This window comes from Vipera berus (genome assembly GCF_964194415.1).
Source record: "Vipera berus genome assembly, chromosome: 2".
NCBI classification, from domain to species: Eukaryota; Metazoa; Chordata; class Lepidosauria; order Squamata; family Viperidae; genus Vipera; species Vipera berus.
In genome coordinates, this window is record NC_138203.1 from 71,499,003 (window position 1) to 71,517,439 (window position 18,437).

An 18,437-nucleotide genomic window follows, 5' to 3' on the forward strand; every position below is an offset into this window, starting at 1 on the left:
GTCAGAAAGCTTTTGAGAATTTAAAAAGACTATTTGCAGCTGAACCAGTCCTAAAGCATCCCTGCCCAGGGGAGCCCTTCGTAATTGAGGCAGATGCCAGCGACGTGGCAGTAGGAGCGGTGTTATTGCAAAAGAATAAAAGTGGGGTCCTGCAACCTTGTGCTTACACCTCAAAGAAATTTACTGAAAGCGAGAGGAGATGGACAATCTGGGAGAAGGAGGCCTTCGCTATTAGGTGGGGGCTATTAAACTGGTGGCACTACTTAGAAGGGAGCAAGGTGCCTTTTGAAGTATGGACAGATCACAAAAATTTAGAGGCACTAAAAACTCCCCGTAAATTATCCCCAAAACAAGTACGATGGGCACAGTACTTCAACCATTTTAACTTTACTCTAAAGTACATACCAGGAAGAAAAAACTTCCTAGCTGATGCGCTCTCCCGATTGCCACAGTACAAAAGCGAACACGAGGCAATTATCCCCAGTCCACAAACTGCGGCCCAACCTACACCTCGCAGGACCCCTAATCCTGATGATCCCGGGGTAAAGAAAATAAAGCGAGAACTCCTCACCGATCAATGGTTTAAAGACAATCAGACATCCCTAACATGCAGGGATGGTCTGGCTTACAACAGGGGGAAATTGTACTTGCCTGAAGCTCTTTGTGTTAATGCCCTCAAACACAGCCATGATGTCAAACAGGCTGGACATTTCGGATATGTAAAAATGCTACATCTCACTCGCCGGCAATTTTGGTGACTGGGACTAAAACGAGACGTAGAAAACTATGTCAAGTGCTGTACTGTATGTGCCACCATGAAAAGAATCCCAGGAAAGACCCCTGGGTTACTGGAACTGGCGGCTGAACCTTCTCAATCATGGGAAGAAATAGCTATGGACTTTATAGTAGACCTACCCGACAGTAGAGGAAATACTGTCATTTGGACTGTGATAGATCTATTTTCAAAACAGGCTCACTTTATCGCCTGCAAAGGACTTCCATCGGCTCAACGCCTGACTAAATTGTTCCTAAAACATATCTATCGACTACATGGCACCCCTAAGCGAATAATTTCGGACAGAGGGGTGCAGTTCACAGAGAAATTTTGGAGACTTTCTTAAATTAATTGGATCATCTCAAGGCCTATCAACTGCTTTTCACCCGGCTACTAACGGAGCCGCAGAATCTGCCAACAAAATGGTGCAACAATACCTTAGATGCTACGTCTCTTACCAACAAACAAACTGGACTGACCTCCTCCCTTTTGCAGAGGTGGTTTACAATAATTCAGTACATAGCAGCACCGGCTACACTCCTTTCCGTGTAGCCACAGGGAAAGAATTCAACCCCATACCAGAATACCCTCAGTTACCCTCCGCTTCCCAGACTCCTGATCATTGGGTGAGGGGTTGGGAAGAAGTTTGGAAAAATACAAAGGTGGCCTTAAAAAAGACCTTTGAGACCTACAAAAAGCAAGCTGACAAAAAGAGAGCTCCCCAAAGAACATTCCAAGTTGGGGAAAAGGTCTATTTGTCGACCAAATACTTATGCCTTAAACTACCCAATAAGAAATTGGGACCAAAATTATTGGGGCTTTTCCCCATTGTGAAAATCATCAACCCGGTCACAGTAAAATTGAAACTACCCAGAGTTTTGGGAAAAATTCACCCGGTGTTCCATTGTAGCTTGCTGAAACCTTTTTGAACCTCCACATTAAGACCTCCCCCTAAGAAAGCACCTGGACCCCTCGTGGTAGCAGGTCAGACCCATTATGAAGTGAAACATATTCTTGACTCTAGAATCTTTAAGGGAAAATTGCAATACCTAGTACAATGGAAGGGATACCCATTGTCTGAAGCCATTTGGGTGAAATCTACTGATGTGAAAGCTGACAGACTTATCAAAAGGTTTTATGAGAAACACTCCAACAAACCAAAAGCCAGTTCCTAACTTGTGTTTTGTTTACATTACAGGATCTGTCTTGTTTGTAAGAGGGGGTGGATGTCAATGCTGCTAACATCAAATGTTGCTTGACAAGAGATGAAGAAGTAGCCATTTCATATCTTAAACTTGTGTATTGCTTTAAGAACTTTAGTTTAAGGTTGGGAGGGGGGACGAGTAGGATTGCACCTTTCAAGGCCATCTCTAACTAGAGAAGACCTTGGTGGGTTTTCTAACGGAAGGGAAACTGATTCTTTAAATTAATTGGAGAATATGATTAATGACAAAATTAGAAAGGTGGAGAAATGTGTTTTAATATATTGTGCAAGGGGCGGAGATTTCAGATTCCAGCTCCCTTCGAGCAAGCATTTGCAGGTGTATTAGGCTAATAAAGGACTTTTAAGGTAAACAATGCCTCAGAGTCACTTGAAAAGCCCATACGTCGGAAACATGACACTATTATTTCCTCAAATGGAATGTCAATTACATATTGGCTTCTCCATGAGAAATAAAACATGAAATATTATTTATTTTGGTTTAGCATTCCACTTTGCAATCATATTCTGTGTAAAAAACAGATTACATAAATTCCCCTCTCATCCCATTTAATGTACCATAGCAGTCTAAAAAATGGAATTTGATACAAATAAGACATCCATTAAGTTTAAAGACTTTCAGCAATATTTATTTTGAGAACAAAATACTTTATTTGTCAATAAAACTATAGTTTACAGTAGAATATACTAAATAAATTATGTAATTTATCCTTTACAAGCAATATATCTAATCACAAATATTTCAAAGACAATATATGTACACAACATAAGGCTTTGTTATAAATAGCTTCTTTATTTCACTAATAAACAGTGAAAATTTCTTTATAGAAGATAGTTTCCATAAAGTTATGTGCAGACATACTAACTCTTGTATGAAATTAACAGATGAACAATCATAATTCTGGGGGAAGGGGAGAAAAGCAGAATTGATTTATAGAATAGTCACCACCGTGAAGATGGCTCTTTAAATAGGAAAGGTGGATTAGATATTTTTGTCCATGTTCACTGAATACATGCAAATGAAAATACCACCTTCAAGTCCTAAAAAGACAATAGGAAAGTAGAAGTAGAAGCTAAAAGGATGGAAGAGGCAAGGCTTCACAGTTGAGCAGGCAACAGCAGGCCATGATTAATTGTGGAATGTTTCCCATTTCATCTGCTGAGTCTAGGGTGAGATGTCTATAGTTCATGAGCCGTTTGATGATTTCTGTAGAGCTCTGATGATTAAGACTTTGTTTACCAGGCTTAACAAAAACTTTCCTCAAAATCTGGAGTGCAGAAAGTGCATTTATTAAAATATGCTCATTTTCTTTCATCTTCCGTTACTGTAAAAAAAAGAAAACATTTTACAAAAGAACAAATCCATTTTCTTACACGTGTAAGGCCTAAAATGTTTTGCTGCCTTTGTGCACTGTTTTTTTTGTCCTAAGATAGTTATAGATCAGCTTTTCTATAGTAACCACACCATGTTTTAATACTGTATATTTATTATACATTAATGACAGCTACCTGCTGCAATCTATTCTTCTTCTTCTAAAAACACAAAATGGTACACATTAGAAACTAATTTTTGAGTAATACTTTGGCAGTTAAAACTGACTCTCCACTGGCACAATAATGATATTTGGGATGTTTTTATGCTCTGTTCCCAATTATATGTATATTTGCCTTCCTTTTTTTTCCTTATTGCTCACTCTTTTTCAGTTGGCGTTCCAATTCTGTTACATGACCAAATCTGCAGTACATAAGGGGACACACACTGGAAAAAAAAGGCTTCCTATAATAAATGATCTTGCCCTATATTCAATCTTTAGAAACAAAAATGTATACTAATAATAAAATAAAAACATGCTGCCTATATGCCTGCTAAATATTTTTGGTAGAAAACAAAAATCACTCAATATCAAAATGATGAGATATCTCTCTTTCTTCATGTGATACTCTTTATTAGAAAAACATGTTTGTGTATTTCAGAAAGTAGTAGTATCTTTGAGTTGAAGGACAGTACTGCCTTACACCTGGGAGGACTGGTTGTGGGACCACAATATAGTATCACCTGTACCATCAAAATTAAAACCACTAGAAAGTCTGGCTTCCAAGGTGGTTCTTCTCCATTTTTAACAATATCAATGTTTCTCTTCTGCTTAGCCTTAGACAAAGCTTACTATATGACTTCACATTAATTTTGTCACATTGGTATGAACTATATTAACATATTCAGCTTTAAATTAAATTTTGCACAGACTTCTAGTATTTGTTAAAAAATTGTGATGCTATTTAAAATGTTATGTAAAAAAATAGCTTACAAACTAACACAAACAACAAAACAACACCTCCACCCAAAACCCCATCAAGCTATTTTTATAGCCTTCCACATTAACAGAAAAGTAAATGTTGGGAAGCATGTTAGAAATCTAATGCTGCTCAAAAAAAAAAGTACCCAGCAACTATAAATTGTACTCAATTACGGTATACTGAAAATGTCGGTAACCGTTCATGGTTCCTGGCATGAGTCATATAGTACATAATGTGCAGCATAATTAGATAATACATGAGATATTGATGATACTACTACATAACAGATTATTTACTAACTACACATGAATAGCAGTATTGTGATACTCAATACACTAGAAAAACCCTTCCCAGCCTGGCATCCTTCAGATATGTGGTAGTACAATTCACAGAAAATGCATCCCTAACACATGGGAGAGGTTAAAAATATTCTATTTATTTAAATAAATTTATATAGCTGCCCATCTTATGCTGAACTCTGGGTGGCTCCCAATCAACAATTAAAACTTCTAAAAACCAACACAATACATAAATCTATAAAAGCCACTTCATAAAGCCCCTAAAAATAGAGAACTGTGCTTAAGTTAATTATACACCCATTAGCAATGGAAGTACTGAATAGATTGGAGAAGCTATCAGTATCCTTCAAGTAATGCACAATACACTGTATTGCAAACTCAGATATTCAAAGTCAGGTATCAATATTTTAAATGTCTTTTAAAAAAATCAGTTCAGTATTATAGATATATCTAAAGAGCCTTTCTATCTTAGAGAGGCTGCTGAGATACATATCAGAAAATGCATCTCAATCTATATTTTTTATCTCAGCATTTCCTGGAGATTGTGAAGCTAAAGTGTATACATAAAGGAAAAAGGAATGAAACCTGGAAAGCCCTGAGTGAGAATGTATATATTAATGGGCAAGGAAAGGAATTAGACAAAGAGAGAATTTTCTTATTATATCCGAAAGGAAATGAAGCTGTTTTACTGTTCAAATCTAAGGCCTTATTAGTTAGATGTGCACTGTGCACAACTCAAAGGGTACTGATAGCTTCGCCAATCTATTCCCTTATTTATATTGCTGATGGCTATATAATTAACATTAATAGAATTCTACATTTTTAGGGGCACCTAGCTTTAATAGATTTATGTATTATGCTGTTGTTACTGAGGTTGTTTAGGGTTGGAGTTCTTACTTTTATATCACCTATTAATTATTTGAAGGCCAAGATAGCTGGAATTGTGTTAGTAGCTTATAAATCTAGCAGATCATGTTGGTAATTAATGCTTGAAAACTGGGAATTATATTTATAACCCATATTTTGCCCCGTTTAAATATAAAACAGGCAACTGTTTCATGTTTAAAAGATATAAAAAGATTTACGGAGAACAACCATGCACTTAAATACAGGTAGTCCTCGACTTACAACAGTTCATTCAGTGCCCATTCAAAGTTACAGCGGCACTGAAAAAGTGACTTACGACCGTTTTTCACATTTACGGCCGTTGTAGCTTCCCCTGATTTACATTCAGATGATTGAAAATTGACTCACATTTATGACGGTTGCAGTGTCCTGCGGTCATGTGATCAGTTTTTGCGACCTTCTGACAAGCAAAGACAATGGGGAATCCAGATTCACTTAACAACCATGTTATTTACGTAAAAATGCAATGATTCACTTAACGACTGGGGCAAGAAAAGTCGTAAAATGAGGCAAGCTCACTTAACAAATGTTTCACTTAACAACATAAATTTTGGGCTAAATTGTGGTCGTAACCTGAGGACTACCTGTAGTGCAGTTACATTTACAATTTAAAAATATTTTTTTAAAAAACTGAACTTATGAAACTGACCATTGGGATAAATAGCAGTACATTATTGCTTTGTCGGGAACTCCCCGGGCAAACAGTAAGTTAGACGTTTTGTACCTACCTGTACACGAATGACATGTCAAGTCAAATAAAAGATGCCTATGCTATTTTATCAACAATAGGTGGCAGCATTGTGTTTTGAAAGATAACATGAAACTTGTTTACTGTTTCTTTGAAGACCTAGAAGGTTCTAGTTTTGGCAACAGCATTATAATATTCACTTAACGAAATAGCTGCAATGCTAATTTTAATCTTGAAAAATAACTGATAAAGAGAATGATTGTTATAATTATAACTGAATTATTCTATACTTGCAATGAAATTGTTAGATTTAACACATGCATGAATTGACCTTATCCCACCAAGAACAAGCCAGGAATAAGCTCTATTCGAAAACTACTCATTATTTAGTTTATCAATATTTCCAGTAGTGATGCATATCACAGCCGAAGATGACAGAACTTGATAAAAAGGCCCTGAGTTTCTGTTTGGCCACACATATCTAATGGCATTGAATTTTTGACTTGTTTTCTCCAGCTTTTTTACTTCACGTTCTTTCTCTACTACTGTACGCCTTGAATTTATTGTGAGTTATTTTGTATTCATGCACTCAGATAGTCAAAATAAAAAGATACTAAATCATCTTAGGATAATGTTTTACTTTAAAATGAAAGCAGAGATTTCTAACAGAATCTTGGCTGCTCGGATCAAGCTTTTCATTCAGAGTAACTAGGGTGCCTGTGTATATGAATGCTAACACTGGGACAAAAGAGCAAAAACAAAGACTGCTTATTGGTGATTTCCAGTTTTTGTTGCTTTGCTACAAACTCTCACTCAAGAAGAGGCTGCTGTGTTTAGTCTCCAAAGTAAGAAACTCACACAAACTATTGAGTTTGCTTCTCAGGATGAAACAACGAAGTATCAACATAGGCCTTTCAGTGCATATCAACATAAAAATATACTATTACTTGGACCTTCTCTTTCTCATACAACAAACAAGAAATGCTTTTACTCAGTTTCGCGCGCGCGCGCGCGCACACACACACACAAGCACACACACACACAAAATAAGAGAAGTCCCGAACTAAAGCAGCTGATAGAATGGATTTGCAGCTAAGTAACAAACTGTATTTATTCTGAGTAGGGTAGCTACAATCAGTCAAAACTAGAACATTAAAGAAAACTTCCTGAGCAGAGGTCTGCATTATGCTATCTTTTTATAACTAGCAACAACAACTTTATTGATTAGCCCTTGGGCCATATCAAAGTACAAAGTTCCAGCAACAAACCGTCACCAAAACTTGATAAAAGCAATCCAAAATGGAATTTGATAAAATACAATTTAAAATGGAATTAAAATACAATTTAAGTTGAAATAGTAATAAAATACAAATTTAAGATATAGATAAAATATGATAACATTATATTTCGGAGTCGCCCTTACAATCTACCCCAATCAGTCCCACATATGCAGATCTTAACCGGATCATTTTGTTTAAATACTGTGCTACGTTGAATGTTATTTTCAAGTTCTGGCCGGACATAAGGCAAGTTATTTTGATATGGGGATCCCAATGGGTCATTCGTTTGGTATATAGACCAAGATACCTGTCTCTCACCCTCTTATACAGACAACAGTCAAATAGGATGTGAGCCAGGTCCTCTACCTCTGCCGCTCCGCAAATGCAGAGACGCTCATTGTATGGTATAGGCTATCTTTTTATAGTTCCCCTGCAGGAAACCGTTATGGTTAATAAAAATTAAAAATGGATTCAAGTGTCCTGACATCTGCCATGTTGAATATAGAGGCAGTGCTGACACAGGCAGTTGCCGGAAGCTACTCTGGCATTACAGTATTCCTAACAGGTTTCTCTTCCCTAAAATCTGTATTTCCCCCCCCCCCAAAAAGGTATATTTTATTTCTTAAAATACTGTATAATTATTAATGTCAAGAAAGACTTACTCTTGAGGTCGTAGTTTTCCCAAACATGATCTATTTTAATGAATATGCAAGTGGAAATGAAAGACTCTTGGAAATTAACAGAATAATCTGTAAGAATAACCAATCTGCTAGTTCCATCACACTACAAGAGATGAAAAGATTACCCCACCCCCCACCCCCACCGGTCACTTCCCAGATGGCCCATGGTCATCTTCATTAGTGAGATCCTTGAAATGCAAAGACTCAGAAGTGCTTGGGAGACAAGAATTGGGTAGTGGGATAAACTGAGAGTTCCCACTTGTGGAAAATGGATTCACCCATGGTTCTGCAAAACTCTAATGCTCTACTTGAAAACCATTTCCTGAACTAAAAATAAATCCACTATCAAACAAGGGTGTCAACATTATGTATGGAGGTCCTCAAAATTAGAGCATCCTACATTATCAATGCTGTAAAAATATAAAGAGATAGCTTGGCAAATACTTTACATTTTCTAGATTATGGGATGAAATAGGAATGAAATATTTACACCATACTATGAGCAGATTACAGCACATGACGATTCAGAGTTAAGTTGAAACATAAATTGCTAAGCACATTGATTTGTGCTTTAAATTGTAAGCCGCCCTGAGTCTTCGGAGAAGGGCGGGATATAAATGGGATTAAAATAAAAATAAATAAATAAAATAAATGCTTTAAAAATGTAATCAAAACACTACTAACATGATTGGACAACTTACTAAATATACATCCAGGACAGAGGCATTATCAGTCTCAGTTTCCACCGTGCTCTGTTCTGAAGTCAAGCAGATGGCACTGTCTTCTAAAGTGAATGTTGAACTTGAAGGCAACCCTTTACTGGATGAGAAAAGAAGATACGATGAACACTCATAAAATGAAGAACTGTTTTGGCCTTTCCTGGCCTACTAAAGAGCTTTCTACATATTTGTTCAAGCTCTGGTTAATGCTGGGTTGCCATGCAACTCTACCAAAATATTACTTAATCAAAGACCAAGCCCTTTGGCATCCAGTAACTTGCCAGGCCTCAAAGCTACAATACCCTGGCTGCTACTTGGAGGAGATGAAAAGTTATGAAGGGCATGAAGGAAAGATCATAAGAAGAAACCTCTACTTGCTATGGGATGACCCTAGGCCAGGGGTAGGCAACCTCGGCTCTTTTATGACTCGTGGACTTCAACTCCCAGAATTCCTGAGTCAGCTGACTCAGGAATTCTGGGAGTTGAAGTCCATGAGTCATAAAAGAGCCGAGGTTGCCTACCCCTGCCCTAGGCAGAAGAATGCTAGGAGATTAGCAATATACAATTGTGGCTATGAAGATTTCTATGAGTGCTGCTGACCTGTTCTCAAGCGCTTTCTCTAGAAACACAATCTTCTGAATTGTGATTTTGCTATATGTTCCTAGCATGCATTATATTAAAATAATTAACAGGAACAATAGAAATATTCCTTTGGACAATAAAAAACCTCCACTTAATTATATATCCTCATTATATTCTAATGCTACAAAAACAACTTCCCAACATTACATTAGGGAAAAACTGGTCATGTATACATTGTTGTTGGCAGTGTCATAAATAAATGTAATGTATTTATACACCATGATTTCCAGAAGTCATCAGCCTAAAGGTATTTCTACATTCTTCGTCTGTTTATACACACAACATCCACACACAACCTAGGAGCTGTTAATTTATTATGGTTATTTAGAAACAGGAAAAGCAAAACCTGATACACCCACAGAATGAGCCAGGTTCCAGAGTGAGTGATATGTTGTGGCTTTTCCTGTTTTATTCATCTCATGCTATAAATATATTATTACAGCTGTGACTAAATAATCTGTAACATTAAAGAGTTTATTCATGTGTTTTCGCACAGATTTTAGAACCATTAGTAATTCAAAGAAAGAAAAATAAACAGTAACATTTCCATAAATCCTAAAGGCTGTATAGTAGTTATCCTTCTATCAAAATAGGAAGGGAAGTAACGTAATATATACACACTTATGAATGAACACGAAGGCAGTTCAGGCAGTTCTATATCCACAAGACAAGTTTGACTTCACAGATAAATTATTGTGGCTTAAGCAAGATTCTTATTCATGTACACATCACTAGAGCAGACCAAAGCTTCAACCATGCCTTAAGAAAGTTAGGGTTCATAGGCTCAAATCCAATGATCCAGGGCATGGCTAAAGTTTTTTACTTTCCCAGGGGTAAAAGCTAACAACTGTGGCACAAGTGGGCTTTAGAAACCATTATCCAGATAGGCTTTGCTAGAGATATTGCTTGCCTTCCACCAGCCATGTTTCTGATTTGCCCTTGTTTGTTGAAGATTTAGCTTTTTCAGCTGCTCTCTGCTGGATGTCTTGTCTATAAATGTTGGCCTTTTAAGTTTATTGTGAATTATTGGTTTTAGGTACTTCAGATTATTTATTCATTAGCTTCCTAATACCCTAGACATGTCCTAAAAAGGGTTAGGGGAATGTAATCAGTCCCACCTTAATTATGGCATCATCATAAGCAGTTATATTCATTTCTTCTTATCCCACTTTTACCCCAAAGAAGCCACAGCTCTCTTTTCTCCACATTTTTCCATACAACAATTATTTGAAATAGGTTAGCCTAAAAGCTAAAGACTCATCCTAAGTTACTTAGGATCACTCAAAAAAATCCTCAGAGTGGGCCTTCACAGTTCTAATTCATTCTTAAAAACTACACAGTGCTGGACCTTTTAAAAAACTTTTATTTAACAATTATTATAATTTGTCCCAATCCCCAAAGGCTATGAGTGAATACTAAAACAAACAAAAAAGAAAAACATAATCTTGGCAATAAAACCCAAACCAAAGCTTATGATAGATATCTTCAATCAAAAAACGTAGTCAAAATCCATCGAAGTAAAGCCCCAATGGGGACTGCACATATTTCTTATCTTATCTACATCCACTTATCACAAGAAGGCGGGGAATTCTCAATAGACATTCTCTAGATCAGGGGTAGGCAACCTTGGCTCTTTTATGACTCGTGGACTTCAACTCTCAGAATTCCTGACCCAGCAGCTGGCTCAGGAATTCTGGGAGTTGAAGTCCACGAGTCATAAAAGTGCCAAGGTTGCCTACCCTTGCTCTAGATGATTAAACTGGATGGGCAGATTTGATGCTGTAGCTGGTTATATCCTATATTCTGCTATGTGTAGCTTTAAAGGTGATGATCAATCCAAATAGGAATTTCTATTTCAAGAATCCTAAAGTCATTTGTTACTTCCCACTACGGTGGGAAGGTAACAGCGTTCCGTGCACCTTTGGCGTCGTCATGTTGGTCACATGACCACGGAGATGTCCTCGGACAAGCGCTGGTTCTTTGGCTTTGAAACGGAGATGAGCACCGGCCCCTAGAGTTGGAAACGACTAGCACGCATGTGCAGGGGAATCTTTACCTTTAAAGTCATTTGTAAATTTCCTCCTAAAAAGCTCCATTAAGAAACTCAATATGTTATGAATAAATTAAATAGCCATCTCACCGTTAAGGGAGATATGAAGCTATTTTTAAAATGGCCCTATGGGTTGTATGTATCTTTCTCAATCTCGGGTGCTCTACCATAGGCTTGGGAGTTTGCGGGTTCAGCATCTTAGCTGTTCCTAGCACTTCCCTCTTCCGGGCAAAGAGCTCTGATGTTCCCTTTGGGATCTGTTGGAAGTCATTCTTCCAGCTTAGGAATCAGAGCTCCGAGTGTTCTACAACCACTGGGAACACTTTGGCCTTTACTTTCCACATCTCCTTTAATTTGTCCTTCAGACCCTGGTATTTCTCCAATTTCTCATACTGGTTGTTCCTGATGTTGCTGTCATTTGGCACGGTTACATCTATCACCATCGCTATCTTCTAGTCCTTGTCTAGTACCACAATGTCTGCTTGAGTTGCCAGTACCTGCCTATCTAGATTTGGAAGACTCACAGGATTTTAGCACTGCTATTCGCCATGACCTTCTGTCTATTCCAAGCATACATTGATCAAAATTAATTCTTAAAGTCAAGTGTATTTAGTTTATCACATGGACATAGTCAAAAGATATAAATGATAGATATTCTTAATTTGAATTGCAATTATTATTGGTTCCTTATTTTAAATAGTATGCTTAGTAAGTCTGGAAATACATTTCCAAGAGAAATTGGTTGTACTCCTTTGTAGGAGGAGGGAAGCACAGTGGCTCAGTGGTTAAAATGAGCTTGTTGGATGGAAAGCCAACCCCCCAGACTTGAGATCTGAGCGCCACGCAATGGGGTGAGCTCACGTCCTTGCCACAGCTCCTGCCCACCTAGCAATTCAAAAGCATGCAAATGTGAATAGATAAATAGGTACCACTTTTGTGGGGAGGTAATAGCGCTCCGTGATGTCATGCTGGCCACAAGACAGCGGAAATGTCTTCAGACAGCACTGGCTCAAAGGCCTTGAAATGGAGATGAGCACTGCACCCTATAGTTGGCAAGAACTAGCGGAGTAAAATATGCAGAGACTCCCTTTACTTTTTTTTTTTGGTAGGATTAGATAAGATCATGATGAAAGCCATGTGAGGTGAGAAAGTAAACTAATTTGAACTTAGGAGCCACTATGCTGTTTCTTTTGAGAACAAGTGAGATCAAAATACTGTAGATGAATTATAAGGATGCCAAATGAGATAAAAAAAAACCAATGGATAATATCTAGGCGTTATTATCTATAGCAGACATGTTCACAGAGTTCAATTACAGAATTTAAATTTGCATGGTAAATTAGTGTGAATTCCGTCCCATCATGTAAATATATATTCCATTACACCACACAAATAAATCTTGCACATTATGGCAAGACATAAATTACTATTGGTTCTTACATTTCTTATCAAATCCATCCAATTCAGTTCAGTTTAATTAACAAAATACCCATGTATATTTTCAGGACATGGCTGAGACAAGATACTAATTCTACACTAATGTCAATTGGCTCTTCCAAGGTTATTATTTTTATTTCAGAGAAATGCTTACTTTTCTTCCTGACAATAGCTTGCTAGTAATTGGTTTTCCCAGAAAACTTTGATGTTCTGCTGAAATGAAGGAAGTATAAAATCAGAGGGTTTGGGAAATATTTTTCTGCTGAAAGCACCTCCCTCTTCAAATGACTTTTTGGCACTCGTTTTAAAACCATCCACCTATCTTGATCTCACTCGTTCTCAAGGGCACCATTGTACTGGCACCTAGTTTCAAATTAGTGTCGCTTTCTTGCCTCATGTGGCTTTGATCATCTCCCATGCTGACTCTACAAAGAAACCGGATGCTATAATGATGAAGGAACAAAGAATAAACCATAAGAGTAGAAAGAAGGATGAAGAACACGGCCCTGAAAATAACCGCATGCTTCCTTGCAGAAAATAATTACTTGCTTTCCAATAAACTTAACACAGTTTTGTGGTATAGATGGTGCTCTTCAGTCAAAACCATTTTAGTAACATCTAAAATCTATCTATTCCCCTTAGAATAACTTCTTGTGTGCCTATCTTTTGCAAAAGTTACCTAAATTCAGGTACAATCTCTCTCCACAATCATATTTAGAAATCATGAAGATATATTTTGTTGCAATTATGGACTTTTAGAAGCATCTCAAACACACAGTTGCATATTGCACATAGAAAATACAACACACTATATTTCCCCCTTAAATTGATACCTAATAAAGATAAATGCACAAAACACTTATCTATCCTTCAGTGGTTTTAGTCTAATATGATGTAAATAACCTGGTGGAAGATTAACTGTTGCTAACACTGAGTCTTTAATACCCAATTTTGTAACAATTTTTTGTCCCAAGAATATTGAATCTTTGCTTAATAAAACCCTTCCTATGTAAGCATGATATATTGTCAGCTACAAAAAAGCCATACAAAAGTCCTATTAAGTTATTTATATACTTCAGCATGCAAGGAATATTGAGAAGTTGCTATGGTAAGTAAAACTGCGCTGCAACATCAATAAAAATGCGGGCTATTCATACAAATACTGTCTGCAGAATCCTGCATTATAAAATCATGGGTCTTCATATGGAGAATTCTACACACAAACATATAGTAACAAGGTTTCTTTTAACATTGGAACAGCCTATAGCTATGAATTTACATTTATGTTTCTATTATTCTTCTGCAGAGCATTGCAGTTTTATCAGAAGTAATATATTCTTCTCTACATTGGAACAAAATGGATTGCAATTAGAGGTTCTTTTGTGTTACCAAATGTAGGTTAGGGCAGAAGCATGTCTGCATTATTGATGTTTATTAGGGACACTAGATACTGACTACTCCAAGCAATACTAGCCTGAACTACAAAGGTGAGACTACTTCCCAAGTTCTATGTTGCTCATCATGACACATCACATGATGCGGCGAGCTTGACACCTGTGTTCTACATTGCTAGTTTGGCATTCCTCGTATCAAGAACTGGTCCAGAACAGTTAGCATAAGCATTCTCTTGATGCCCCGTTGACAAATTTGAGAATCTACACAAAACTATCTAGAATGAGCAACTGATTGCAGCAATTATCCTTTTATTCAAAGTATCTGAGCATTCATTATACATTTTTTCAAACTTAATAATTGTATATTTAACATTTCTAAAATTTTCTATTTAAAAAATTATGGTTTTAACTGAAAATGATAAAACATTGGTTAAGTTGCAAGAATTTCTATTGTTTATCAGTTAATAGTGGTATCAAACCTTTTTAAGCACTAAGAATACTGCAGAACCTTCCCACACTGTGAAAATCAATGTGGAGCCAGAGAAAAATAAATGCATCAGCATTTATCAAGTTCTTTGACTTTATAATCCCCTTAGGAGTGTGTAGGGGCAGGAGAAAATAATTCTGCATCCCCACTTTGGCTAGACAGACACACTTTGGGTGGAACTGTACAAGTTTGGGCTTGTTTGACTTTGGATCCAAGACATAGCTTTGCTTTTTCTACTTTTTGAATCTTCATGAATGTCTATGTGACAACTGATGGTAGTATGCACAGAACTGTTCAAGTTAGTCATAAAAGCTGGGAAATAAACTTGAGCCTCTAGAAATGTAGGGTGAAGGACAATTCTTCCCCTAACAAACATCATCAAAGATATTGCCTGTGGGAATAAGCAAATCCGGAATTTTCAGGAGGTAGCTTCTTTTTACCCCTCTCTCCAGATGACAGCAACACAAATCATTGTTATAGATCTGAAATTTTAGAAACTGCTCATTTGCTTTGCTTTTTCAAGATTCAATTGTCTGAGGCTTTGTGGTTTTATATTTGGATTTTGTTCAAATCGGATGCACATTCATACCTGTGCAGGTTTTGCATATTAAAATGGAATTTTTGCACCTTGAAAGTTAGAATTGCATTGAAGAATTCCTAATGTAATACACAGAGTTAACAAAGAGTATCACGGAGAAATGTTAAGAAGATTTGCTTCAGTAATTCCACAGAAAATACATATGCGGGATTTTATACCAAGTGTATTATAGAACTAAACTAATATAAAAAACAACTGTTGCATAATTCCTGGAGAAGGTAATTAAAATCTAACACCAACTTTTGTTCTTTTGTAATGAAAAAAATAACTTTACAAATCTTTAAGCTTGGCAACAAGAGTGCTAAAGTGGCGTTATGACTTATTCATAGATTCATTCCTTTTATATGCAGGAATTTCTGTAAGAACCCACAAAATAGCAAGATTCCAGAGCAACAAGCTTAGAAATAAGCTCAACTGGTATTTGGTTAGAACTTTTCGCTTTTTGGAATGCAAAATAATTATTCTTGTGATTACATGGAGGTTCCGAAGTTGTGATCTTGGCAATAGTATGGAAATACTGTTTTTATTTCCAATGTAGTCTGCAGACTGGGAATATCCTATGGGCTTCCTATTCCCATAATAAACAAGGCCAAGTATTTCAGTTTTCCAGATTAAATCAGCTCCCTTGGTTCTGTCACCTACGGTGATATTGAAGCAAGCCCCCAGTCGAAGGTGAAATGTTGCATCTAGCCCTCCCAAATGTGTGAATATCTTTTCTGAGCATTTTGCTTGGCTGTCATATCTCAGCTTGCTGTCAGCAATGAAACCCCCACAGTAGCTGTTATAGAGACCCTGTTCATGCTACGGGAAGTACAGTAATAATTGCAAGCCAAGATCTCCTGCCTTCTACTAATGAATTTACTTTCTAGTTTTCATAGTCAGAATAGCCATGGAGGTACAAAACAAAGGATTCTCTCTTTATATAGGTAAAAGGTAAAGGAGTCCTCTGCTAGTCTTAGCCAACTTCAGGGGGTGGTGCTCATCTCCGTGTCTAGGCCACTGAGCCAGCCCTGCCCAAAGATGTTTCCGTGGTCATGTGGCCAGCCTGACATCAGGCCACAACACTGTTATCTTCGCACCAAATCCACTCGCATTTGCAAGCTTTTGAACTGCTAGGTTGTCGGGAGCTGGGGCAAGTAACGGGAACTCACCTCACCATGTGGCGCTGACAAGCCCTACTGAGCCATTGCACCACTCTTCTCTCTTTATATGCCACTTCTGATTTCTACTTTTATTTAATTAAAAACGACAGCTTTAACTAACAGAGGCAACAGATGAGAATTATTATAATTATTCCACGTTTCTGCCTACCGTAGATGGCAGAATGTCACCACCATCTTTATACAAAAGAAAAGTATTTCTGATTGTGAAAACAACCAACCAAGATGTCCACTTTGAGAAAGGAAACAGAAGTTTGTATGATGTTTGTTGCCTTGAGTTGACCTCTTTTTCAGAAAAAATGGTAAGATAAGGCAAACAAGTTTCAGTTATGTAGATAAGATAAGATAAGTTTTTATTCCTTACCAAGCCTCTTCAGAACAGTTTAACTATATATAGTTTATTTTATGTTGGTAATATATTATGTAGTAGAAGACAGTTTCACTTTAAAGTCAACAATATAGTTTAATATCTAACATTTATTTGGACCACTTTTCCTTATCCAAAACTAACACTGTTGTTTCTTTTCAAAAGCAGCTTTCCAGAAATTCTCGCTGCATTTAGAAGAACAAGTTTAAATGAAAGCAGCTAAAGATTTGCACTGATGTTAACTCATCTCTCAATAGGGATACATAGCCGCTTACTAGGTTTCAAGTCACTGAAGATGACCCTGACGTGAGACACCAAAACTTTCTAATTACCTTCAGCTAAATTGAAAAGAGGGAAAAATGGATAACTGAGTCTTCAGTTACTTCAAGAAATACCAAAATGTTTAAACATTTCAACCAGTGGACCACACGATAGAACAGGAAAAGCATGAAGCAAAATGTTCTTGATTTCCAAGCAGAATTTACACAATCAAGTCTTTTTTTTTTTAAAAAAATTATTTTCTATTCTGAAAATAACAGCTAAATTTAAGTTTCAGTTTAGGGGATTTCTGAAGCCCTTTGCACAACAGCTAGATGGGGGAGGAAAAAAATGGGAACTCGATACTAACCAATACAGGGTGCAAAATAAAACATAGGCTGCAACGCTATGCACACTTATTTGGGAAAAAAATATCTTGAACTTGTGGGGCTTAGTTTAAATAATGTTCCAAATAGCCCAGAAAGGACCAACATCTGCACTGATTGAGGTGCTAGAGAGTTTAAAAAGCCGGTGTGAGAATAAAATCTAGCAGCTATTACCAAAACTATCAGCAGATACATATTCTACAACATTACCAAAACAGACATGCCTCATCTCATTTGCCCCTAGAATGCACAAAAAAAAACAACAAATCAGTTTTGCAGCAATAGATTGCTTAAAAATTTGTCATCTGAAAGAGTAGTGCTTGCTAGAATGTTTGACTTGTAACCTTAGACCTTTAATAAAAACTATTAATCAGATTCTGAGAGACCAATTCTTTGGATTAACTGTTTCCAGTCTAGTCTAGATTGTTAGGAGAGAAGTATGAGAGCTAGAGGTAGTTCTCGATTTAAGAACACAACTGAGCTCAAAATTTCTGTTGCTAAGTTGCTGAGTTTTGCCTTACTTTACAACCCCACAGTTGTTAAGTGAATCACTGCAGTTGTTATGATAGTAAAATGGTTGTTAAGGGAATTTGGCTTCCCCATTGTCTTTGCTGTTCAGAAGACAGCAAAGGGACACTGCAGCCGTCATAAATACATGCCAATTGCCAAGCAGTCAAATTTTGAACACGTGACCATGGGGATGCTGCAATGGTCATAAATGTGAAAAATAGTCATAGGTCACTTCAAATGGGCACTAAACCAATGGTTGTAAATCAAGGACTACCTGTAATTTG

The 18,437-nt window shown here is 37.0% G+C and overlaps 1 protein-coding gene across 5 annotated transcripts in view; it reads right to left on the reverse strand.

The window, feature by feature from the left end:
• Positions 1-2,772: 2,772 nt before the first annotated feature.
• PIP5K1B (phosphatidylinositol-4-phosphate 5-kinase type 1 beta) overlaps positions 2,773-18,437 on the reverse strand; it is an 82,388-nt gene continuing 66,723 nt past the window's right edge. For 3 of the 5 annotated variants that reach the window (XM_081321214.1, XM_081321212.1, XM_081321213.1), the window contains exons 14-16: positions 8,847-8,964; positions 5,846-5,897; positions 2,773-3,322 (exon numbers count right to left, since the gene is read on the reverse strand). In XM_081321214.1, the coding sequence (XP_081177340.1) occupies positions 3,300-3,322; positions 5,846-5,897; positions 8,847-8,964 (193 nt within the window). In that variant the 3' untranslated portion in view covers positions 2,773-3,299. The remainder of the gene's footprint in view (positions 3,323-5,845; positions 5,898-8,846; positions 8,965-18,437) is intronic. The other 2 variants (XM_081321215.1, XM_081321216.1) reach the window with 2 other exon arrangements.